The 27,966-nt window shown below is 34.8% G+C and overlaps 1 protein-coding gene across 1 annotated transcript; it reads right to left on the bottom strand.

Annotated features, from left to right (window-relative positions):
- Positions 1 to 3,400: 3,400 nt before the first annotated feature.
- Positions 3,401 to 9,840, bottom strand: LOC107030847. Its single transcript, XM_015232080.2, has 2 exons — positions 9,288 to 9,840; positions 3,401 to 4,856 (listed from the first exon to the last, which is right to left on the bottom strand). Exons 1-2 carry the CDS (start codon positions 9,583 to 9,585, stop codon positions 4,807 to 4,809), a joined length of 348 nt encoding a protein of 115 aa, XP_015087566.1. The 5' UTR covers positions 9,586 to 9,840; the 3' UTR covers positions 3,401 to 4,806.
- Positions 9,841 to 27,966: the final 18,126 nt, after the last annotated feature.

The following is a 27,966-nucleotide window of genomic DNA, read 5'->3' as shown; positions in this document are numbered from 1 at the left end:
GATGAGAATAACCCAACTTTGAGAAAGGTTCGGATAAAAAGAGCAATATGAGTAGCGAAGAATTGATAAGGACTTCGTTGCGTTCGATGTAAGCACGATAATCCCAACTAAGGGAGCGATTGATCACACATGCAAATTCTAGTACGACCAGATAAAATGTTAGTTCATAAAATACCAAAGTATGACCAACATGATATAATTTGAGTTTTTGAAAAAAATAAGACAAGAGGAGATAACGAGTGTATCTGTTTTGAGATTTCTTGTTAGTCTTTGACTTAACTTCTTGAAGAGTTGCGACCCATCTCCAAAGGCTAATGTCAACATCCAATAAATAGATAGCATAGAGATATAATAATATAGAAGAAAATATCTAATTGTAAGGTGGCTGGACCTAAGCATCCTGTTGTAAGACAGAGTTGTAAGGCGGACGAGCGTAAAAGTAATATTATAAAGAAGACGGGCCTAAATGTCATATTGTAAGGAGGACGAGCCTAAGCATCCTATCATAAGATGGAATGGCCTAAATGTCGTATTGTAAGAAGACGAGCCTAAACATTGTATTGTAAGGCAGAAGAGACTAAATGAGAAAACAATAGGGCACGGTAGCGAGTTGAATCCAATAATATCTTCACAATATCCTGAGTAGCCGAACGATAATGAGAGTAGCCATGAATTTGACGGAGCTTTGTTTGTAAGCATGGAAATAGTTGTTTAGAGGGCAATCGATTTTGTCTGTAATCCGCACATCTTTAACTTGTAAGAGTTATTATAGCAGATGTATCAACATAAATGGTAAATGTAAACATGATGCGATTTCCCACATGGACCATGAATGTTTGCCTTAAGACTCTGAAAAAATGATGTCTTAGGATATGATGTCTAGGTCCATGATACACAAAATATATCCTCAGGTTATGAAAATGTTGTCTATGGGCCATAAAAAATGCTGCCCTTTGACTATGACACCTTTGGATCATGATAGACGGAAATTAAATTCTTAGGCCATGATATGATGTCTGCAGGCCATGTGGATGATGCCTTAGGAACATGATAAGAATACAATAGGTCCTAGTCCCATGAAAGATGATGTCATTGGAGGATGACGCCTTCGAAATATAAGTAATGAGTAAGAGAGAGTATCTGTTTTGTAGCATCTTGCAATTTGAATCAGTAGTAACTCTGTACAGATGTATTCGGGCACATTCAATTTTAGGGCAGAATCCAGTCTTCTGGCAAATGTAATCTTGGGAACAATGCAATCTTAGGCACAATGAATTTTAGGGCACGATGCAGTCTCGGGCACACCACAATCTCAAGCATGATTCAATAATATAGTTCTTGGCACATGCAATCTTCGGGCACAATGCGATCTTCGGGAACAATGCAATCTTGGGCACAATGTAGTTCCGGCGGATGTATTCTTTGGGCGTAATAGTTGATTAAGGGTGTAGCCATGCAATATCGAGCACATGCAGTTCTGGCAAAATGCATTTCTGGCAAGTGCATAACAGTTGATTGAGAGCATGGAGTATCTTTGACATTTGCCTTTTTGGAGGGGTCGAGTGTCATTTGTCGGTCTCAAATTGGTATATTTAACCTTCAAGCGTTGTTGAAGTTGCCTTTGCATATGTACATGTACTTCTGCATTCAAAGAAAAATTGTTAGTTTTAGGGGGAGATTGATTTGTATCTATCATTTGACACAGTATGCTCGTTTGGCCTCTACCAGGAGGTCCCTCGAAGTGTTGTCTAAAATTTTGAGGTCTTCTCAAATTTTTCTGCCCCAGTATAGAACTTCTGCTATTCTGATTTGTTGTAGATTGTATATTGACAATGAATTTTAGAGCCCCTCTCAAAAATTCTGCCCAAGTCTAGATTTGCGAGACAATACGTTTTTAGAGAATTTTTTAGACCTTCTCAGAATTCTTCCACAGTTGATTATTTGTGAGAAGAAGTGATTTCGGTAGAATTTTTGAGTTCCTTTCAAAAATTCTGCCCCAGTATAAATATATGCAAGGAAAATGCTTTGATGGAATTTTTGAGACCCTCTCAAAAATTCTGCCCCAGTTACACAATAGAGGGGAAAATGAAAATTTTAATTATGATAAGACTGAAACCCCATAGGAGCGCTTACATATCCCCTCTTAAAAAGGAATCAGGTCTGACGTAGTTCCAAATTTCAAAGAGCATAAACGAGATAATTAGAGAACATTCTTGAGCAACAATTGAATGATAGATTTTGACCAACTTTATTTGCCCATATGTCATCAAGCCTTATTCGGAGACTTGTTTAAGTAAACTTTTGTATGTTAACATTTGAACTTTCTTTGTTACAAAGTACTCCAAGCTTTGACTTTTGCATCAATAAGTTGTTGAAACTTGTCTTTTAAATCACGACATTCTTCTATTGTATGTCCTTCCATTCCTGAATGATAAGCACAAAATTTAGAGGGTTCAATCAACAATATGCATATATTCATCCTTATTTCATTGATAGGAGTGATGTGACTAGCAATCCTCAATTTTTCATATAGTTGGCCTATAGGCTTATTCAAAGGAGTATAAGTTTTATTCAAGTCTCTTCTCAACCATGAAGAGGTTTTTGGGAATATGCGGTTGAGTGACGACTTTGGCATTGTGGCAAGATATGTTTGTTGTTGATATGGACGAGGAAACCTCTGGTACATAGACATTTGATATGGAAGGATTGGAAGTGGTATGAGAGGCGCATGATGTCAAGGAACTTGGTGCAGAGGTGTTTCGTATCGAGGAGCTTGCATAATAGGATGATGCGGGTGTGGATTGAGATTTTGAGGTCTAGGATCATGACGATGGAGAGGATATTGATAATTTGGAGGAAAGATGTTCTTTGGAGGTAATTGAATGGAGCTTGTTTAATTTTGGGAAGCGGAGTAATTTGGAGGAGGATTATTTTGGAGAGTGTCTTGACTTGCGAAAGGTGACATATCTATGTTTGTGTCCAAAGTAGGATTGGAGGAGAGTAACAACTTGGACCACTCGCGCATAACAAACACTTCTTCTTCTAACTTCTTTATTTTCTGCTCAAGGCTTGATACAAAGTCGTCTGAAAGACATTTCTTTTCAATAGTCTTGCATATGGCCTTGTCATTAATTACTTTCCTCTTTCCTTTGTGATTCTCAGTTGGGAGAGAAGGAAAAGAGCACTTTGATAGCCTGTGGTAAACCATGGTCTATAGATAAACCATTTGGGAAGAGTAAAATAAAAATAAAATAAAACAAAGCCCAAGTTAGAGTAATGTAAAAGTTTTTATATCAAGCACATTATTTTAAGATAAACTCCCCAAATGCAAAGGAGCCTTGTTGAGCTTTAGGTAGGCCTAAGCGACAGTGATTCACAATAATTAATTCAAGCCTTATTTTACAAGTGGAGTTTACATTAGAAGACACAAATAACTTTCATTCATTATAAAATTGGAATAATATCATAATTGAAAAGCAAAGCTGAAATAAACTAATGGAAAAAGGATAACATGGGGGAAATCATACTAAATTCTGAAATCTTGGAGGTATCAACTGCAAGAGCTTGGCGCCAATTGACCTCTTGTATAGGGAGAGACTTCTTGTCTCATGTTAAACACACTGCCATATGTTTTCCCTTTCATCAGTGATCCCATGGTATCTTACTCCACTTGGTGTTGGGACTTCAAACTCTATCAAGATCCATATGCAGTACTCATGTCCGTATAAATCCCGTCATGCACCCATGGGAATGGTCAACACACGCTCCCATCATCGAATTATATTGTGTACTTATTATTTATTTAGTCCAAACCCATACTTAAACTTCTTCACATCATAACAGAGTGGTATGACTAGAGTTTGCCCAAATTAGCGAAGTACTCAAGGCGGCGCATGTGGTTGAACGCCTTTTAAGCCAATAATCTCAATGAAGTATAGCTCATCCCCTCTTACTATGGCATTAGGCATGGACAACCAATGGATATTCCATTGGATTCCGCGGCTCTCACGCTCTATAAAAAATATCCGCCTATCCACAAATCCTACAAGTGTAGCGAAACGTGCCAACCTTCTTGGATGGTTATCAATATTGTTTCCTTGACTAGGAAAGGTGCCTACCACGTCGGATCATTTGTGTAAGTGATCGATAGACCATAGTTGAATTAGAAGGTCGCATCATTCGAAAAACATTCTACCATCGACACATTTTAACAAACTCCTCATAATCTTGGCCAGGATCATGGGCAGTATAGTTTTCCTAGGCTCGTCCCCTCTTTGAGATAGGTCTTAACCATGTACCTTAAACATGTGTCGGTTCTTCCTATTGTTTTAGGAAAAACCAATGATCGTAATAAGGCGATGGCAAAGGCATCCAAATGATATTTTTCTCATTCCTTAACGGAGCATTCAAATTCATAGCTATAAGTATAATAGCTATCATCTCGGCCAATTCGTTATTATAGGAAGTCTAAATGAGTCCATCCAAGGTCTAAAGAAGTTCATATTGGTTTAGACTTCATCCTAATACTTTTTAAAATACCCTTGATGATGGCTTATAAGGTACCATCATTTCACACTCATGATATAGCAGGTCAATGAAACCACTAATTTCTTCAATTGTTGTTGTCAAGATACAATCTGTAAATTTTAAAACCATCTTCACAGGGTCCCAAAATTCAAGTAGGGCCCTAGTCAGATGAGGTTTTTTTTGTGACGAAGATATGATATGCAAGACCACCCAACAATTGACGAATCTCCGTTTCTCGATCTCTCTTTATATCCATCCACCAGCTCCTATGTTTGTGATTCACCTCTGTGACCGTCTGAGGGTTTGGGAATTCGTACTAGTCCATGACTCTGGAAACAAACAATAAACAACTTCTAAATTCCATTTTGGCAAAGTTGACTTGATTTAATTATTATGATAACACTGACACATAAATATGCAATTTATCTAGAGGGTGTTGGGGCCCTTTAGATGATAGTGTGGCTACTAATTATGTGAATTGAAGCCAAGGGTCATACCACCTACGACATATGCAACATGTATGACCTAACTAGAACTTCTATGAATAGGCTTGACATGGACTTGAAAGGGATTCTATGTGAGAGTCTCGTGGTTTCGAGGTAGTAAAACTATCCGTTACGTCCACACATATGCCGACTCTCTATAATGGTTTTTTAAAAATAGAGTTGGAGTAGTTGTGAGAGGTGCAAAGGCAAAACATAACAAGAACAAAATAAAAGGGAAGGTGGTCCCAATTTGGGGAAGTATGAATGGATTATTAAAGCAGTAACATTTAGCATTTAGATTGGAAAGCACTAACACATAGGCATTTCATAAAAGAGATAAATAAATAAATGAATACACTTAAAGAAAGTAAAGTAAGCTATAAATATATTAAAAATCAGGTAAATAAGGAAAAGCGTAAAATATGCAAGGAACAAATAAGGGTAAAGGGAAAATGTTAAACATGGTAATAAACAAATAAGGAAGAGGGAAAAGGGTGGAACATGGAAAGAAGACAATAAAGAAGGCAACAAAATAATAACTAAACATGGTAATAACTAATCAAATAATGAAATAACCAAAATAAAGTAAACCCCACATAAATAAGCACAAAACACGTAATGGTAAGAACCTTATATCTCCAGCGGACTCGCCACCTAACAACTCTTTTTGGGATTTGCGGTTTTGAAGAGTCACCACCTAACAAATTAAGGCATGTCAGGAAACCTATCTAACCTAACTAAGTCTAGATAAGGTCAAGGGACCAGAGAAACGGGTAAGGGTTCAAATTACCGTGAGGGAAAGGAGTTAGGCATCCCTCAAGGTCAACAAATGTTAATCTCGGTCGTATCTCATGCAATTTATGTGGGGGGTTACATGTAGTAAATAAGGTCATTCATTTTTTATTTATTTAAATCGCATACTTTCTAGGTGATAAGAATATTGAACAATTAAAACTATTTTATTATTACATTAATTTAAACATACAAGGCTAGGTAATAGCAATATTAAACAATTAAGATCAATTTTATTTAATTTAACATGCGAGACTATGTGATATAACAACAAGTTGAAGAAGTAACTCATATTATTATTTTAATATTTAAGCATGTGAGTCTAAGTGATAACAATAAATAAAATATATATACTAAGAAATTAAATAAGAGATATGAAAGAGGATAAAAAAGGGACAAATAAATAAGCAAATAATTAGATATTTTTTGCTTTAAACTACCCCAAATAAACATAATTTAAACAAACAAATAAAAGGATAAAGGGAAGGGAGACACTAAGAGACTCTTTGGATCAGCACTCGACTTCTCTTTTTTTTTCCCGATAGGCTGCCATATAGGGATAGAAAAAACCAAAGTTTGTCTTTTCAAGCCTGAGTCGACATTATCATTTCCATTGGTCCAACTACCCCTACCCCACCACTACATGCATTTCGTACCTATATAAGGTGCCTAGTCGTCCCAATTAATGTCCAAGAGGCATTGGACTCTTAATAAGGTGGGTTTAGACAAAACAAAATATAGGATCCTCCTGGAAACCAAGTCAAACAAACAAGACGGTCATTTTAGCATGATAAGCTTCAATTTGACCTCTAAATTTTAATTATACATGCTTACAAACAACATAAAATTGTGAAAGGTCTTCATGCTAAAGTGTGTGGCATACGAACACACAAAGTTATAATAACAAAAATTAATCATGAGAGGGCAAAAATTATGACATGGATGCAGATTTTAGTGTCGAACTAATTAAATTTAGCATAAATCAATAAAAGATTTTTATCTTTTTATTCCAAGTAGTAAAGAATTGATCCCACATGCATATATTTCAAAGCAGTAGAAAATTTAATTATAAGGCAGAAATATTATTTAGAACAATAGATTTAATTTGTTTAAGGCAGATAATTATTTTAAGGAAGACAATATATTTATTACTAATACAGAAAAATATTTTTAAGTGACAAATTTATAATAAATGCAGAAAATTGCCTTTAAAACATTGATGGATTTACAGATTGATTATTAATGTTAAAAAACATTTTTTAGACAGAAAAATAGTTACAATGCAGAAATTAATTAATTGCTGATTTTAGATGCGAAAGAGGTTAATTATGATGCAGAAAAGTATTAAGATTTTTCTTTGCAGATTTTTTCTAGGTAAATTAGTATGACAATTTTTAGGAAGAAACACAAAATAATAATGTATGCAGAAATTTGTTCTTTACATAGAGCTGAAAATATTGACAAATTATCTTATTTTAGAATATGTTGAAAATTATTAGAGAATGACTTTAATGAAAAAATCTTATTTAATTAGATCCCGTAAGCATGGTTTTCAAGTGAACATGTTTAAACTTATGAATAAAAATTCACATTAACAAATAAAGGGCAGATTGACATTTAAGATTTATACTCCTTTCAAAATAAGTTAGCATGCTAGAGAGTAGTTGTTGATTCCTATGAACATGATTTTTAGTCGATTGGAAAGTCAAAACAACACATTTAGGCATGTTTTCTAAATGGAAAAGTTTGCAAAATTAAAAGATAGAATAGCACATAATTTCCACTCACCTTAGACGATCCCCAATATATTTCTTATGAATAGTTATCGAGTTTTACAAATATCACAAATATGACACATTAAAACAAATAGCTTCATCCGAAATTTTCTTCTAGACGACTCTTCAACATTTTGAGCTCTAAGTTCAAAACTTTCTAGAAGAGGTAATGTAACACATATACAATGGAGAAATAATTGTAATATAAAATACTCATTGTAACAAATTACTCTCATATATACATATATAAATAACACACAGAAGAAATAAAAATGATAAAGCATAGACATAGACATATTACCACATATAGGGAGAAAAGATAAGGAAAACAACTTGGATGTTTTGTTTTTGTTTCCAACACACAACAATGATAATAATGCAAAAAAAATATTAAAATAATAAAGAGGGCTAACCTATTATGCAGAAGGTTTATCAACAACGAATTATTGATAGATTTTCAAAATCACAACACAAACACAACAAAGTACGCACTTGAATATTTCGTAAAAAAATCTTATTTTCTTTCAGAGAGAAGAGAGTATATGAGCAAGTATTAGGAGGTGAGAGTGAATAAGTAATGAGAGAACTTGTGATCAAATTGAGTGAATGAGTTAGTGTAAAATAATGAAAGGGAGGGGGTCTTATTTATATAGCAAGATGAGGAGCAAATTAGGAAAAGAAATATTTAAAGGAATCAATTAATATACTAATTTCCTCATTTTAAAGGAGAGACAAAATCAAAAATATTTTTAAAAATATACCATTACCCAATATAAACAAGTAAGAAAATGACAAGATAGGAATAGTTATTTTTTCCATAAGCAAAGTAGAGATAAAATCAGCTTTATTCTAAATTATTTTAACCAAAATATAGAAGTAAGAAATCTAATATGACAAGAATAAAATTAGGAAGAATAATATTATTTTCCTTTAGATAAAAGAGTCAAATCAGATTTGAAATTATTATTATTATTAGTTAAGTAAAAATATAAACAAGTAAGAATAAAGAAGAGCCAAAATAGTTACTTTACCATATTTAAACAAGTAAGAAATCAATCAGTTCCCAAACAAGGAAAAAGGGATCAATTAATATTGTTTTCTTTATTTTCAAGGAGCCAAAAAATAGACATAATTTTTTTTATTATAGACAAGTAAAAATAAAGTTAGGAAGAGTAAAATTATTTTACCATACACAAAGGAAATTACAATAAAAGCGTTAATTCATCATCCGAAAATTCACAAAGAGTAGTTCTAAGCATTTTCTAATTAATTTAGGAGAGGCGATAACAATGCCGATTTATCAGAAAGTCTTAATCCTAAATAGATCAAATGTTTCTAGTATTCAACTATACAAGCCCATTCAACATGCTCAAATAAATGCCAAACATATACGATAATTAATAAATGTACCCAAAAGGGAATAACACAATTCACCATGAATCTTGCAAAATTATTCTTAAACTATCAACAACTCAAACTTAGAGTCCAGACGCATACTTTCACTTAGCATATTCGGAGTAAAAGGTATTATCAATAATATGAATTGCACGAGCAACAAGTTACTTGAAAATCTCAACTAGCAATTCAACTTTAGGACTAAGATAACTTGTATATATGCATAGAACTTCAAAAAAGAATGAATATGCACTGCCAATAAAGACAAGAATAAGATTGCTAAGAGATGATAAAATGATTTAACATAACGTACCTTGACGGATCCGTCTTTTAACCCACTTGAAACCTTTGAAAACTACACCGGAGTTCGCTCTACCGCTCGCTGGAGCAGCCTTTGCGGGAGTCAGAGCTGCGTTCTGTTGCCTTCTGGTGGCTTGCTGCTGGCAGTTTCTGCCAGAGTTGATCGCTGGTGGAGCTGCTCGCTTCTGGTCCTCGTGGTTGTTGCTGTTGGCGGTCAGGCGAGGAGGGAAGGAGGAGAAGAACATGGGAGGATAAAAGAGTGGATAAAAGAGGAAAAAGGGAGGTGGTGGCGGCTGCGCTTTGCTCTTCATCGGTTGCTTCTGCCCACCGGTTTTGCTTGGAGCCGCTGGAGTCGAGAAGAGGAGAGGAGAAGGAGGAGGAGCAACGGAGAAGAAGGAAGATGAGAGAGAGAGAGCAATTGAGGGAGGTGCTGGTCTAAGGGAGGGATGAGAGGAGGGAGAGAGGGAAAGGGGAAGTCGAAGGAGGAGCGAGAGGGAGAGCTCACCGGTGATGGTGGCTTTCGCCGGAAAGAATGGGAGAGAAAGAGAGAGGGTGCTGGCGACTTGGAGAGATGGGAAGAAGATTAAAATTGAAATCTTTTTAGCTTTAGATCTTTGATAGTTCAAAATAGGGAAAAAGAAGGATTTGATCTCAACCGTTGATTTAATAAGAGATGAAGAGTTAGGATCCGATCTAGGATTTAATAAATTAATGGATGGATGAGATTAAAAGATGATGTCTTAAAAATTAAATTGGATTGCCCAAAATTTAAACAAATATTGGCTATAATTGAAATGAGAAGGTGGAAATGTTTGAAATAAGATTGCAATTGAATACGCTTGGAATTGAATGAAATTGAAATAAAATAGGCTAAGATTTAAACGATTTAGAGAAATGCTATTCAATTCAAATACTGCAAATGTTATAATATATTTTATATAACTTAAGTTACTTGAATTTTAAAATGTTTAACTAAAAAAGATTATTTCAAAATTTATTAATGGTTTTAAAATATTTTAATAATATTTACAATAATTATATAAAATAAACATATATATATATTAGGCAAAATCGACTAAAATTGTAAACTTGAAATAAACTTTAAAATATGTATCTAATCAAATACAATCCCTATAAATGGTCAAAGGTCGATCAAAATTGGGTGTCAACACCTGCCCTTGTTTTCTTGGGAATGAAGAATGAATTGTCGAGCAACCAACGTTGACCTAGTAGCAGATTTTGTCCGACCGACGATAGATGTCAGTAGGATCAATTGAAGTTATGTAGATTTTAAAAAGTATGACCGAGGTTTTGGTATTAAGGTGCCTATATATATATGGTTATACATGATTCAGGTCATGTGTAGTTCTAGATTAAAGAGCAAATGAAATTCTTCAAAGGTTAAAGAGCGCTAAGGTATTCGAAAGGCACGAGATCAGCTTGAATGGATAGGATTAGATTAGCGAGAAGAAGGAGATGGAGAAGAGAGAATATAATAGATTAGAAGATCTCAACTTTGAGAAAGGTTCAGATGAAAAGGGCAATATGAGTAACGAAGAATTTATCGGGCCTTCGTTGCGATAGATGTAAGCACGATAATCGCAAATGAGGGGCGATTGATCACACCTCCAAATTCTAGTACGGCTAGATAAAGTGTTTGTTTATAAAGTACAAGAAGTATGACCAACATGATACAATTTGACTTTTTGAGAAAAAAAAAGGACAAGACGAGATAAGAAGCATATTTGCATTGAGATGCCTTGTTAGACATTGGCTTAACTTCTTGAAGAGTTGCGACCCATCTTCGAAGGATAATTTCAACCTCAAATAAATGTAATAGTATAGAGATATAGTAATATATATGAAAATATCATATTGTATGGTGGAGTGTCCTAAGAATCCTATACAAGATCCTGAATGTCCTATTGTAACGCGGACGATCCTAAAAATCGTTAAAGGCAAATGGCCTAAATGTCGTATTTTGAGGCGGACGATCCTAAGCATCCTATTGTAAGGTGGAAGGGTTTAAATGTCGTAATGTAAGCAGACGAGCCTAATCATTCCTAATATCGTACTGTGAGGCGGACAATCCTAATCATCCTATTGTAAGGTGGAAGGGTCTAAATGTCGTAATGTAAGTAGAAAAGCCTAAATGAAGAAACAATAGGTCACGGTTGCGAGTTGAATCCAATAATATTTTCAAAATATCCTGAGTAGCCGAACGATAATGTGAGAAGCCATGAATTTGATGGAGCTTTGTCTGTAACCATGGAAACAATTATTCAGAGGGCGATCGATTTCGTCTATAATCTGCACATCTTTAACTTGCCATATGACTAAATAGAGTCATTAGAGCAGATGTATCAAAATGTAAGATAAATGTAAACATGATTCAATTTCCCACATCGACCATGAATGTTTGCCTTAAGACTATGGAAAAATGATGTCTCAGGCTATGATGTCTAGGGCCATGATACGCCAAAGGTATCCTCAATTCAAGAAGATGTTGTCTGTGCAACATGAAAAATGATGCCTTTAGAATATGATACCTTTGGATCATGATAGACGAAAATTAAATCCTTAGGTCATGATATGATGTCTGTAGGCCATGAGGACGATGCCTAAGGAACATGATAAGCATAAAAATAAGTCCTTAGGCCTTGATATGAAGTCCGCAGGCCACGAAAGATAATGTCTTTGGAGGATGACGCCTTCGTAATATAAGTAATGAGTAAAGAGAGCGTATCTATTTTGTAGCATCTTGTGACTTGAATCATTAGTAACTCTGTACAGATGCATTCGGGCACATCCAATTTTAGGGCATAATCTAGTCTTCGGGCATATGCAATCTCTGAAACATGCAATATTTGGGCACAATGCAATCTTAGCCACAATGCAATTTTAAGGCACGATGTAGTCTCGGACACGCCGCAATCTCGGGCCTGATGCAATAATGTAGTTCTCGGGCACATGCAATCTTTTGGCACATTGAGATCTTCGGGCACAATGTAATATTTGGCACAATGCTATTCGGGCAGATGTAATCTTTGGGCGTGATAGTTGATAGAGGGGTGTATGCCATGCAATATCGAGCACATGCAGTTTAGGCATAATGCAATTCAGGCACATGAATAATAGTTGATTGAGAGCATGGAGTAGCTTGGACATTCGCCTTGTTTGAAGGGTATAGTGTCATTTGTCGGTATCAAAGTGGTATACTGAACCTTCAAGCGGTGTTAGAGTTGTCTTTGTATATGTACATGTACTTCTATATTAAAGGAAAAATAGTTAGTTTAATGGGGAGGTTGATCTGTATCCGTCATTTGACATAGTATGCTCCTTTGGTGTTTGTTAGGAGGTCCCTCAAAGTGTTGTCTAAATTTTAAGGTCTCCACAAAATTTTCTGCTTTTGTGTAGAACTTCTGCTATTCTGATTTGTTATAGATTGTAGATTGACTATGAAATTTTGAGACCCTCGAGAAAATTCTTCCCTAGTCTTTATTTGTGAGGCAATACCCTTTTGAAGGAATTTTTGAGCCCTTCTCAAAATCCTTCCCGAGTAATTGATTTGTGAGATGAAGTGATTTTGATAGATTTTTTGTGTTCCTCTCATAAATTATGCTCCAGTATCGAGATATGCAAATAGAATTCTATTTGTTGGAATTTTTGAGACCCTATCAAAAATTCTTCCCCAGTTACACAACAGAAGGGAAAATGAAAATTTTTTATTATGATAAGACTAAACCCGCATAGAGAGCCTACGCATCCCCTCTTAAACGGGAATTGGTCTGACGTAGTTCCAAATTTCAAAGAGCATAAGCGAGATATTAAGATAACATTCTATAGCAGCAATTTAATTGTAGATTTTGACCAGCTTTATTTGCCCATGTGTTATAATGGGTGTTTGAATGTGGAAAACATGAACTTAAATGGCGCAAGCCTTATTCGAAGACTAGTTCAAGTAAACTTTGGTACGTTCACATTTGAACTTTATTTGTTTCAAAGTCCTCCAAGAATATGACTTTAGCATCAATCAGTTGTTGAATCTCGTCTTTCAAATAACGACATTCTTCTATGGTATGTCCTTCTATTACTGAATGATAAGCACAAACTTTAGAGGGTTCAATCCACGATGCACGTGTATTCATCCTTATTTCATTTATAGGAGTGATGTGACCATTAAACCTCAACTTTTCATAAAGTTGGCCTATAGGCTATGTCAGAGAAGTATAAGTTTTGCCAAGTCTCTCCTCAACCTTGAAAAGGTTTTTGCGAATATGAGGTCGAGTGACGACTTTGACATTGTGTCCAGGATATGTTTGTTGTTGATATGGCCGAGGAGGCCTTTAGTACGTAGACATTTGATATGGAAGGACTGGAAGTGGTAGGAGAGGTGCATGATGCCAAGGAACTTGGTGCAGAGGTGTTTCGTATCGAGGAGCTTTCATAGTAGGATGATGCAGGTGTGGAGTAAGATTTTGAGGTCTAGGAGCATAGAGATGGAGAGGACATTGATAATTTTGAACATAGATGTTCTTTGGGGAATTTGAATGGAGCTTGGCTGATTTTGAAAAGCGGAGTAATTTGGAGGAGGATTATTTTGGAGAGTGACTTGACTTGCGAAAGGTGACATATCCATTTTTATATCCAAAGTAGGATTGGCGGAGAGTAACAACTTGGCCCACTTGGGCATATCCAACACTTCATCTTCTACTTCTTTATTTTCTGCTCAAGGCTTGACAGCATTTCGTTTGAAAGACATTTTTTTAACAGTCTTGCATATGGCCTTGTCATTAATCACTTTCCTCTTTCTTTTGCGACTCTCAGTTGGGAGAGAAGGAAGAGAGCCCTTTGATCGCCTGTGGTAAACCATGGTCTACAGATCAACCATTGTAAAAGGGTAAAATAAAAATTAAAACAAAACAACGCCCAAGTTAAAGCAATGTAAAAGTTGTTAAGTCAAGCAAATTATTTTAAGATAAACGTCCTAAATGCAAAGAAGTCTCGTTGACCTAGAGGTAGGCCTAAGTGACACATCAGTGATGCACAATAATTAATTCAAGTCTGATTTGCCAATTGGAATTTAGACTAAAAGAAATAAATTAACTTTTATTTATTATAAAATTCGAACAATACATTATAATTGAAAAGAAAAACTGAAATTAACTAATGGAAAAGGGATACCATGGGGAAAATCATCCTAAATCCTTAAATCTTGGAGGTATCGACAACAAGAGCTTGGCGCCAATTGACCTCTTGTATGGGGAGAGACTTCTTTTCTCATTTTCAACACACCGCCATATGTTTTCCCTTTCATCGGCGATCCCATGGTATCCTACTCCACTTGGTGTTGGGCTTCAAAATATATCAAGATCCATATGCAGTACTCATGTGTGCATAAATCCTGCCGTGCATCCATAGTAATGGTCAACACACGCTCCCATCATCGAAATATGTTGTGGACTTTTGATTTATTTAGTCCAAACTCATACTTAAACTGCTCCATGTCAGAAAGGAGTGGTATGACTAGAGTTTGCCCAAATTAGCATGTTAAAGATATCCAACAATCCACAAATCTGTGTCATCCCCTCTTACTATGGAATTAGGCATGGACAACCAATGGAGCTTCGATTGGATTCGGCGGCTCTCAAGCTCTATCAAAGATATCCGACAATCCACAAATTCTACAGGTGCGGCGAAAGGTGCAAATCTTCTTTGATGGTTATAAATCTTGTTTCCTTGACCAAGAAAGGTGTCTACCACGTCGGATCGCTTGTGGAAGTGATCTATATCCTATAGTTGAAGTAGAAGGTTGCATCCCTCGAAGAACATTCTACCATCGACACATTATGACAGACTCATCATTATCTCCGCCAGGATCATGGGCATTATAGTTTTCCTGTGCTCGCTTCCTCTTTGAGCTAGGTCTCGAACCACGTACCTTAAGCATGTGTGATTCTTTCTCTTGTTTTAGGAGCAAAGGCATCCAAACAATATTTTTCCCATTCCTTAATGGAGCACTAAAATTCATAGCTATAAGTGTAATAGCTATCATCTTGGACAAATCGTGAGTATAGGAAGTCTTAATGAGTCCATCCAAGGTCTAAAGAAGTCGAAATTGGAATAGACTTCATACCCATACTTTTTAGAATTTCCCTTGATGATGGCTTGTAAGGTACCATCACTTCACACTCATGATATGGAAGGTCGATGAAACCACTAATTTCAACAAATATTCGCGTCACGATACAATCTGTAAATTTGAAAACCATCCTCACAAGGTCCCTAAATTATACTATGGCCCTAGTCATATATGTATTTTAAAATTTATTTAAAGTTTAAAATTTTAGTCGATTATGCATGATATATATGTTTACTTTATAAAATTATTGTAAATATTATTTAAATATTTTAAAATCATTAAAAAAATTCAAAATAATCTTTTTACTCAAACATTCAAAGTTCATGTGAGTTTAGTTATATAAAATATGTTATAATATTTGTAATATTTGAATTGTATGACATTTCTTTAAATCGTTTAGATCTTAGCCCATTTTATTTCAATCTCTTTCAATTTCAAGCCTATTAAATTGCAATCTTATTTCAATCATATCCACATTTTCATTTTAATTCTAGCAAACATTTATTTCAATTTTGGCCAATCCAATTTGATTTTTATGACATCATCTTTTAATCTCATCCATCCATTAATTCATTAAATTCTAGATCGAATCCTAACTCTTCATCTCTTATTAAATCAACGTTTGAGATCAAACTATATATTTTTCCCCATTTTAAACTATCAAATATCTAAACATAAACAACTTCTAAACTCCAATTTGGCAAAGTTGGCTTGAATTAATTATTATTATCACACTGACATATGAATATGCAATTTGTGTAGAGGGTGTTGGGGCCCTTTAGACGATAGTATGGATACTATTTATATGGAGTGATGCCAAGGGTCAAACCACGTAGGGCTTATGCAGCATGTATGACCTAAATATGACTATTAAGAGTTGGTGACATGGACTTGAAAGGGATTCTATGCGCGAGGCTCGTGATTTCGCTGTACTAAAACTACCCGTTACGTCCACGCATATGCCGACTCTCTATAATGAGTTTTTGAAAAATAGAATTGGAGTAGTTGTGAGAGGTGCAGAGGCACAAGATCACGAGAACAAAAAAAAAGAAAGATGGTCCTAATTGGTGGAAGTATGAACGGAATGTCAGTAATCAAACAAGTAACATTTAGCATTTAGATTGGAAAGCGTTAACACATAGACATTTTTGTAAAAGCGATAAATAAATAAATGAATACACTTAGTAAAGGAAATTAAGGTATAAACATATTTAAAATCATGTATATATGGAAAAGAGTAAAATATGCAAGGAAACAAATAAGGGGAAAGGGAAAAGTTGAAACATGGTATTAAACAAATAAGGAAGAGGGAAAGGGGTGGAACATGGAAAGGAGAGAGTAAATAAGTAAACAAATTAATAATTAAACATGGTAATCATCTAACAAAAATGAAATAACTGAAATAAAGCAAACCCCAAATAAATAAGCACGAAATATGTAGTGGTAAGAACCTTATATCCCCAGCGGAGTCGCCATTCTATTGTACCCCATTTTCTCTCAAAAATGGGTTTTATTGCGACCTAACAACTATTTTGGAATTTTGGGTTTTGAAGAGTTGCCACCAAACGAATTAAGGCGTGTTAAGACACCTATCTAACCTGACTAAGTCTAGCTATGGTCAATGAACCAGAGAAACGGGTAAGGGTACAAATTACCTCGAGGGGAAGGTATTAGGGATCCCTCAAGGTCCTCAAATGTTGGTCCCGACCATATCTCATGCAATTTATGTGGAGGTTACAAGTAGCAAATATGGTCACTTTGTTGTTTATTTATTTAATTTGCATGCTTTCTAGGTGATAAGAATATTTAACAATTAAAACTATTTAATTAATTTATTAATTTATTATACAAGGCTAGGTAATAACAATATTAAAAAGTTAAGATCAGTTTTATTTATTTTAACATTCGAGATAATGTGATATAACAATAAGTTTACAAAGTAGCTCATATTATTATTTTAATATTTAAGATGTGAGTCTAAGTGATAAAATTAAATAAAATATATATACTCAGAAATTAACTAAGAGATAAGCAAGAGGATAGAAAAGGGACAAATAAATAAGCAAATAGTTTATATTTTTTTGCTTTAAACTACCCTAAATAAACATAATTTAAACAAACAAATAAAAGGATAAGGAAAGGGAGACTCTAAAAGACTTTTTGGATCGACACTGGACTTCTGTTTTTATTTTCCAATAGGCTTCCATATAGGGACATACAAAACCAAAGTTTATCTTTTCAAGCCTGAGTCAATGTCATCATCTCCATAAGGTCAACTACCCCTACCCCACCACCGCATGCATTTCGTACCTATTAGGTGCCTAGTCGTCCCAACTTAATGTCCAAGAGGCATTGGACTCTTAATAGGGTGGGTTTAGATAAAATAAAATATAAGGCTCTCCTAGAAACCAAGTCAAACAAAGAAGACAAACAAGACGGTCACTATAGCACGATAAGCTTCAATTTGGCTTCTAAACTTTAATTAGACATGCTTACAAACAGCACATAATTGTGAAAGATCTTCATGCTAATATGTGTTGCATAAGAACATACAAAATTATAATAACAAAAATTTAATTATGAGAGGGTAAAAATCAAGACATGGATGCCGATTTTAGTATCGAACTAATTAAAGTGGTAGAAATTAATAAAAAAAATTATCTTTTTATCCCAAGTAGTAAAGAAATTATCCCACATGCAAATATATATTTCAAATAAGTAGAAAATTTAATTATTAAAGAAGAAAATATTATTTAAAACAATAGACTTTATTTCTTTAAGGCAGAAAAATTATTTTAAGGACGGCAATAAATTTATTACTATTGCAGAAAAATATTTTTAATTGACAAATTTATTATAAATGCAGAAAATTGCTTTAAAAACATTGATGGTTGTACAAATTGATTATTAATGTTAAAAAAAATTTAATGCAGATAATAATTACAATGAAAAAATTAATTAATTGTAGATTTAGATGTAAAAAAGGTTAATTATGTTGCAGAAAAATATTAATAATTATTTTTTTGCAGATTTTTTCTAGGAAAATTAGTATGACAGTTTTTAGGAAGAAACACAAAATAATAATGTATTCAAAAATTTGTTCTTTAGCATAGAGCTGAAAATATTGGCAGATTATTTTGTTTAGAACATGCTGAAAATTTAGAGAATGACTTTAATGAACAATCTTATTTAATTAGATCCATAAGCATGATTTATAAGTGAACATGTGAAAACTTATTAATAAAAATTCACATTACAAATAAAGGGCAGATTGACATTTAAGATTTTTATTCCTTCAAAAATAAGTTAGCATGCTAGAGATTGGTTGGTAATTCCTACGAACATGATTTCTAGGCGATTGGAAAGTCAAACCACCACATATAAGCATGTTTTCTAACACGGAAAAGTTTTCAAGATAAAAAGATATATTAAGACATAATTCCCCCTCCCCTTAGACGATCCCCAATATATTTCATATATATAGGTAGCAAGGTTTACAAAAAATTACAAAATATGAACCAAGTATACTCATTAAAATAAATAAATTCGTCCGAAATTTTCTTCTAGGCGAGTCTTCAACATCTTGAACTCTAACTTCAAAACCTGATAGAAGAGGTAATGTAACACTTATACAATGCAGAAATAATTGTAATATAAAATATTCATAGTAACAAATATACTCTCATATATACATATATAAACAACACACATAAGAAATCAAAAGGACAAAACATAGGCATATACATATTACCACACATAGGGAGAAATGATAAGCAAAAACAAAATTTAAAATAATAAAGAGGGCTAACCAAATAGGCAAAAGGTTTATCAGCATGAAGTATAGATAGATTTTCCAAACCACAACAGCAACACAACAAAGAAAGCACTTGAATATTTCGTAGAAAATTCTTATTTTCTTTCACAGAACAGAGGGTATATGAGCAAGTATTAGGATGTGAGAGTGAATGAGCAATGAGAGAACTTGTGATGAAAGTGTGTGAATGATTTAGTGTCAAATAATGAAAGGGAGGGGGTGTTATTTATATAGGAAAGACGGGGAGCACATAGGGAAAAAATATTTAAAGGAATCAATTAATATACGAATTTTCTTATTTTGAAGGACAGCCAAACGAGAAATATTTTTAAAAATATACCATTACCAAATATAAAGAAATAAGAAAATGACAAGATAGGAAGACTTATTTTTTCCATAAATAAAGAAGATCTAAAATCAGCTTTATTCTAAATTATTTTTTACAAAAATAGACTAGTAAGAAATCTAATATGACAAGAATAAAATTAGGAAGAATAATATCATTTTCTTTTAAATAAAAGAGCCAAATAGAATTTTAAATTATTATTAGTAGTAGTAGGTTATTACCAAGTATAATCAAGTAAGAATAAAGAAGAGCAATAATTGTTACTTTACCATATTTAAATAAGTAAGAAATCAATAAGTTTCTAAACAAGAAAAAGAGGATCAATTATAAACAAGTAAGTACAAAGTTAGGAAGAGTAAAATTATTTTACCATAAGCAAAGGAAATTAGAATAAAAGTGTTAATTCATCATCCGAAAATTCACAAAGAGAGGTTCTAAGCATTTCCTTATTAATTTAGGAGAGACAATAACAATCCCGATTCATTATAAAGTTTTAATCCCAAACACATCAAATTGTTGTAGTATTCAACTAAACAAGCCAATTCAATATGATCAAATAAATATCAAATATATACCATGATTGATAAATGTAACCAGAAGGGACCAACTCAATTCACCATGAATCTTGCAAAATTATTCTTCAAATATCAACTCAAAACTAGAGTCCAGAGGCATACTTTCACTGAGCATATTTGGAGTAAAGGATATTATCAATAGTATGAATCACACGAGCAACAAATGACTTGACAATATCAACTAGCAATTCAACTTTAGGACTAAGATAACTTCTATATATGCATAAAACATAAAGAAAAATTGCACTATCAATAAAGACAAGAATAAGATTGCAAAGAGATGATAATATGATTTAAACGAAAGTACATGGACGGATATGTTGAAGATTCATCTTTTAACCCACTTGAAACCTTCGAAAACTACACCGGAGTTCGCTTGTCCGCTGGCTGGAGCAGCCTCTGCAAGAGTCAGAGCAGCCTTCTGTTGCCTGCTAGTGGCTTGCTGCTTCGCGGGCTGCTGCTGGCAGTTTCCACCGGAGTTGCTCGCTAGTGGAACTGCTCCTTTCTGGTCCTCGTGGCTGCTGTTGCTGGAGGTCAGGCAAGGAAGGAAGGAGGAGAAGAAGAAGGGAGGAGAAAAGAGGGTAGAGAAGAGGAATAAGGGAGGAGGCTGCGGCAGCGCCTGGCTCTTCACAGGTTACTGCTGCCCACCTAGGTTGCTTGGAGCCGTTGGAGTCGAGAAGAGGAGAGGAGGAGGAGGAGAAACGGAGAACAAGAAAGATGAGAAAGAGAGCGGGGGAGGCGCTGGTCTAAGGTAGGGAGGAGAGGAGGGAGAGAGGAAAGAGGAAGCCGATGGAGGAGCGAGAGGGAGATCTCACCGGCGATGGTGGCTTTCGCCGGAAAGAATTGGGAGAAAGAGAGAGGCGCCTGGCGCTTGGAGAGAGGGGAAGAAGATGAAAATTGAAATCTTTTTAGATTTAGATCTTTCATAGTTTAAAATGGGGGGAAAAAAGGATTTGATCTCAGCCGTTGATTTAATAAGAGATGAAGAATTAGGATTCGATCTAGGATTTAATGAATTAATTGATGGGTGAGATTAAAAGATGATGTCTTAAAAATCAAATTGGATTGGCCAAAATTGAAATAAATATTGGCTAGAATTAAAATTAAAAGGTGGATATGATTGAAATAATATTGAAATTTAATAGGCTCGAGATTGAAAGAAATTGAAATAAAATGGGCTAAGATTTAAACGATTTAAAGACATGATATTCAATTCAAATATTACAAATATTATAACATATTTTATATAACTAAACTCACATGAACTTCAAATGTTTAAGTAACAATATTATTTCGAAATCTTTTAATGATTTTAAAATATTTTAATAATATTTAAAATAATTTTATAAAGTAAACATATATATTATGCAAAATCGACTAAAATTTTAAACTTGAAATAAATTTTAAAATACGTATCTAATCGAATAGCATCCCTAAAAATAGTTAAAGGTTGCTCAAAATTGGGTGTCAACAAACACATCTCATGAACACAAATATGGAATCATCATACTAAAATTAAATCAAGATGAGGAACATATAAAACATGAAAACTCAACATATGCTAAATATGAATATTCTCAATAGAACATGCATATCATAACCAAAAATAATGAAAAAACACATGTTGCATACACGACTCCTAAAAGCACAAAAATTAGGAGAACTACTTACCTCATGCTTGGATATGAGTAGAAGAAAAAAATATGAGGATAGCGAGACTTCATATCGTCCTTGGCCTACCATGTAGACCTCCACAACACATTTAAGAAAGCTACTTCCTTGTTTCTCAACATCTTAACTTGCCAGTCTCAAATTGCTACCTGAATCTCTTCATAAGAATGACATTCATCAACTCCCGAAACCTCTAGGGAAGTGATGGATAGCGGATGACCATTACACTTATTAAGCATGGAACATGAAATATCGGGTGAACCAGAGTCAATTCATTTGACAAGTCTAATTCATAGGCAACTTCCCCAACACGTTTCAACATTTGATATGGGCCCACATACTAGGGACAAATCATTCCTTTCTTACTATCATCATCATACCCTTCAAAGGTGAGATTTTAAAGTAGACCTATAACACCCCGTAGCCAAAAAGGATTAAAAAAAAGCTTTACAGAAAAAAATTTGCAGGTGCAACCAACGGTGGCATCGACGGAAAGTAGGTTGCACCACAATCCGTCCTGCACAACTGTCGATGGGATAAGAAACTCCAAAAAATTTCATCCCAGAAAAATTGGTTAAGTCTTGGATAACAGACGGACATACGGTCCGTAGGTCAGACGATGGTCCGTAGTCCGTGACCGTCGATCAAGACTCCCTTCAACTACTCTCTCACAAAATCTAGGGATCACCAGCATGGTCTTTAGGTGGAAAATTTGCAGATAGTTAAGGGAAAATACAATTCGGTCAACTTCAAATAGTCATATATCTTATCACAAAATTAATTAGGTGTCCCATGACCTACCCACATATAGATAATTGAATTATTTTTCCATAGCCACTGACCTAGCAAAAATCAGATCTGCGAGTAAAAAGTTATGCCCATTTTAGTAAAGGCCTGTCAAACATGCCCAGTAGACGGACCCAACGATGGGGCGTCGGACAGACGACGGACCGTCAGTCCTTGCCATTGTGTTGTCCGACAGCAACTTTCCCAGGGGTCTTTTTGACCTTTCCCACTTTATTTAAACCTTAAGATATGTCATTTTAACCCTCAATCATAAGATTTTAGTCAGTTTAAGCCTAGAAACATAATTAAAACATATCAAAGTCAAATCATCAAATCAAACCTAGAAAATTAGAAGCAAGAGAGGAGAAAAAGCTCAAGAACCCTAGTTCAAGAACGCCACAAGCTCTAGCAGTTCCTGCCCTAAAACTTAAGTATTTTTCCGTGGATTTCATTACCAGGTATGTGGGATTTCACTAATGGGTTCCTTTCACCCATTGGGTCCCTAGTTTTCAGTCAGATTCTTGATTCCCTTATCATGATTATTCCTAGGGTTTCTAGAACTTTGTTAGAACTTAATTAATTTATTAAAAAATTGTTCCAAATAATATTATCATGTTATTACTCAGATTATCGCATGAATTTTAGAACCCTAGCTTTGTATTTCTTTAGTTCTTGAATTACACATTCTAGGTCATATATTTCAGACACTTCATATATACATTCATCAGTCATAAACACATTATTACTAGATTAATTGTTGCATTTGTAGTTTGCATGTTTAGTTTCGAGCTATCCAGTATTTACAGAAACTCTTACATAATCAGTAAATTTATAGAATCCAAGGGAGTAGCATAATACCGAGTTGCACTAGGATTTAAAGTACCCAATAGTCGCAAAACTACTAGCCAAGTAGGTTGTAAGTCCCCTCTGTGGGCAATAAGTTTAGTGATCACTCCAGCATACCTTTATACCTTTGCGTATACATTGGACTCCACATTTAGCTCATGTGGTCTTATAATCGATTATTAGTAGCTCCCACAGATCAGTCAGACTCTCTGTATTGACCATTTATCAGTATACTCAGTATTCAGTTTCAGCATGTTATAAATTGGTCATTGCATTAAGTTAGCTCAGAAATTCAGTATATCATGTTCAGATTATTATACTTGTTTTTGTGCTGGTTCAGTTATGTTTTATTTCAGCTTATTGCTATCCGACATGCTCGGTACCTTTCAGGTACTGACGCATACGTGCGCTACATTTTCTCATGATGTAGGTTAAGGTTCTCAGCATCCAGATCACGCATAGATCGATTTCCGAATCTCCAGTTCAACAGATTTAGTGGTGAGTCCTCATTCTCCGAGGACAACAATCATGAGTTTCATTTCACTCTTTAGTCATTTAGTTTAAGTTTTTGCTAGATTTAGCTGGGGGCTTCTCCCAGTATTTCTAGTGCAGTTTAGAGGCTTATTTCAGACTTAACTAGATTTAGCTTAGTAATGAGTTAATATTTCCTTTGTATTAAGCTCATTGTTTTCAAATATCTCAGTTATAGAGTATGGGTATTCCCTATCTTTTTAGATTTAATTATTGTCTAGCTTCCGCATCAGTTTATTATCTTTAGTATGCTCATGATCATGCCAGCAGGGTTAGGTTGGGATCACTTGTGGTCCTAGGTTCCGTGTCTGCGTCTCGGGGGTAGCTCGTGGCGTGACAAAACCCAATCACCAACTTCAAAATCTTAGATCCCTTTTTCTAACATCCGTGTGATATTTCTGCCTAGTTTTGAGCGTCTTCAACAAATCTCTAATAAGTCAAACTTTTTCAATGTCCTCATACACTAGTTCCATAATAATTAGATCAACTTCACCTACTTAAAACCAACCAACCGGAAATTGACACCTCCCACCATACGATCCTTCAAAATGAGCCATGATATTACTTGAATTGTAACTATTATTGTAGGCAAACTCTATAAGTGGTAGATTGTTGTCCTAATTATCCTTGAAATCTATAACACACACGCTCAACATGTTTTCTAAGGTTTGAATGGTATGGTTAGTTTCGCTTGACCATCCAGTTGATGGTGGAAAGCGGTTTTAAACTTCACCTTATTACCAAGCCATTTTTGGAATGCCTTCAAAAAGTGTAAAGTAAATTTAGTATATTGATTGAATTAATAGATAAAGGAACCCCATGAAACTATACTATATCTTTTATGTACAATTTTTCATGGTCTTCCGCCAAATACTAAAATTTGACGGCAATAAAGTTGGTGAATTTTGTCATTCTATCAACGATGACCCAAACAGAATCATGCTTCCTTTGAGTACATGAGAAACCCACAACAAAGTCCATATTTACATCCTCCCACTTCCAAGTAGGAATATCTGTATATTGGTAGAAACCTCCCAGTCATAGGTCTTTGGCCTTAACTTATTGAAAATTCGGACATTTGGCTAAAAACCCCTCTATATATTTCTTCATGCCATGAATCCAATAGACTTATAGTAAATCATGGTACATCTTGGTGGCTCCCGGATGAATATAATACTGCAAACCATGAGTCTGTTCTAAAATTCACTCTCTCAAGCCATCAACATCCAGAACACATAAATAAGCTTGGTACCTAAGCACCCCATCTCCCCCTTAGGGGAAAGACTTGATGGACTTGTTGAGTACCTATTCTTTTAACTCCAATAAAATAGGATCAAGATTTTTCTTGGACTTACCGTCCATTACAAAGGATGATTCGGAAGCATTATGGACCGTGACTCCACCCTTGATGGAATCCACTACTTGGGCACCTAGCCGAGCAAATCTATGCACATCATGAATTAACTCCTTCTTTATCCTCTACATGGGTCAAAATACCCATGGACAATCGACTTAGGGAATCCAAAACTACATGACTTTACAGGGGTGGTAAAGGACACTCATGTCATAATCCTTACAACTTCTAACCACCTTTTTTTTTTCCAGAGATTCATTTCCTTTGAGTAAACATATATTGAACACTTTTGTGATCGGTGAACACATCTACATGGACCCTAAAAAGTAATGTCTTCATATTTTTAAAGCAAATTATACTTCCGCTAATTCAAGATAATGGGTCGGATAATTCATTTCATGGATCATGAGTTGACTTGAAGCATCGACAATCACCTTACCATGTTGCATTAGAGCACATACCAACCCCACTTTTGAGGCATCACAATATTCCACAAATCCATCAGTACTCGCCGATAACGTCAAAACTGGAGAGAAAGTCTATTTTTCAACTATTGGAAGATTTTCTCACAAGCCTCTATCCACACAAACTTAGATTTATTTTGAGTCAAAGCTGTTAATAGAGAACCAATGGAGAATGAATCCTCAACAAACCTCCTATAATAATCGGCCGAACCCAAAAAGCTTCTCATATAAATAGAAGTTAGAGGTCTAGGCCCACCCTTCACCACATCTCTCTTCTTAGGATCTACCTCAATACCTTTGCTCGACAAAATATAACCAAGGAAGGCAATGACCTTAGCCAAAACTCACATTTACTAAACTTTTCATACAATTGGTGGTCTTTAAGGACTTGCAATACAGGCCTAAAATTGTTCATGTACTCATTTTCACTCCTTGAATAGATCAAAATATCATCAATAAACACTATGATAAACATATCAAGTAGTGTCTAAACACTCTATTCATTAGTTCCATTAATTCCATAGGGGCATTTGTCATCCAAAATGACAGAACCACAAATTCATAGTGACCGTACCGACTCCTAAAAGCCATCTTGGGAATTTCAACCCCTTTTAGTCTTAGTTGATGGTAACCCGAACAAAGAACTATTTTAAAGAAATATTAAGCCCCTTAAACTTGATCAAACAAATCACCAATTCTAGGAAGGGGATAGTTATTCTTATTAGTCACCTTTTTCAATTGGAGGTAGCCAATACACATTCTAAGGAACCCATCCTTCTTTCAAACAAACAATATCGGAGCAACCCATGTAGAGATACTCAGTTGAATAAAGACTTTTTCTAATAAGTCCTTGCCTTGTTACTTTAAATCTTTCAACTCATCTGGATCCATTCTATAAGGAGGAACGGAAATAATTTGTGTATCCATATTAGATAAAATCTCAAAATCAAGTTATCGGAAAAAACTAGAAGAAACTCACTCACCACGAGGACCAAATCTAAGAAAGGGGTTAGTGACTCAACATCCCTAATACTAATAATATGGTAAATACAGTCCTTGGAGATCATTTTCCAAGCTCTAAGACAAGAAACAAATTGACCTCTACGGATAGAATATCCCTCCTTCCACTCTAATGTAGACTCAGTTAGATATTGTAACTTTACTACCCGAGTCCTACAATCAATAGAAGCATAAAATGCATGGAACAAATGCAAACCCAAAATTACATCAAAATCTAACATGTCTAACTTCACTAAATCCACCAAGGTAACATTAAGGGACAAGGAAATAAGATATCTTCTATAGACTCTTTTTTCAATTGCTGCTTCACCAACTGCCAATGAAGGTTCTTCTTACACATCAGGGAGTATTTAGAATTTTATAGCCAAAAGAGATGTAACAAATTACAAAGTGTCATTGGGGTCTAACGATGCATATGTATCAAAATGAAAGAACTGAAAAATACCGATCACAACATCTAAGGAACATTCTTGGGTCTAGCGGGGTACTATAGGAGCTTTGTGGATGGTTTTGTGCCCATTGCATCTCCTTTGACTACTTTGACCAAAAGAATGTAAAATTTGAGTGGTCGAAAGTTTGTGAAAGAAGCTTCCAAATAATGAAAGACAGGCTTACCACCGCTCCGGTGTTGACTTTACCGAAGGTTACTAAGGTTTTTATGAAATATTATGATTCATCCCGAGTGGGATTGGGTTGTGTTCTTATGCAACATGGAAAGTTATAGCCTTTGCTTCTAGCGAACTTAAGGTTCATGAGAACACTTACCCAACTAATGATTTTGAGTTAGCGGTCATGGTGTTATCCTTGAACGCAACTATGGGTGGTGTATCTTATGTCAAAGAAGGCAAGAAAGACCTCGCAAAAGATGTCCATAGGTTGGATCATTTTGGTGTTAGATTAGAATATTCTCCAAATGGTGGTTTTATGTTCCATCATAACTCTAAATCATCATTGTTTGTTGAGGTAAAGTCTAAGAAACATGTTGATCATCATTGATGGAGTTAAAGGTATCGGTTCTTAGTAAGCTTAATGAGTCATTCTCTTTATTTGGATGGTATTTTGAGGTACCAAGGTAGGTTGAGTGTGCAAAATATGGATAATTAGAGAAATCAGATCGTACAAGAAACTTATGGTTGTCGTTAT

The sequence above is a fragment of the Solanum pennellii genome, chromosome 9 (genome assembly GCF_001406875.1).
Source record: "Solanum pennellii chromosome 9, SPENNV200".
Classification (NCBI taxonomy): domain Eukaryota; kingdom Viridiplantae; phylum Streptophyta; class Magnoliopsida; order Solanales; family Solanaceae; genus Solanum; species Solanum pennellii.
The sequence above is the reverse complement of the archived record's forward strand: the minus strand, read 5'-3'. Positions and strand labels throughout refer to the sequence as shown.

What these genes read in the sequence shown, in the direction of transcription:
- LOC107030847 (XM_015232080.2), bottom strand. Translation starts at nt 9,585, where the DNA reads ATGAAGAGCAAAGCGCAGCCGCCACCACCTCCCTTTTTCCTCTTTTAT. An exon ending in TAAAAGACGGATCCGTCAAG is followed by an intron (nt 4,857 to 9,287) that starts GTACGTTATGTT and finishes GTTTGTTTCCAG; the next exon opens with AGTCATGGACTAGTACGAAT.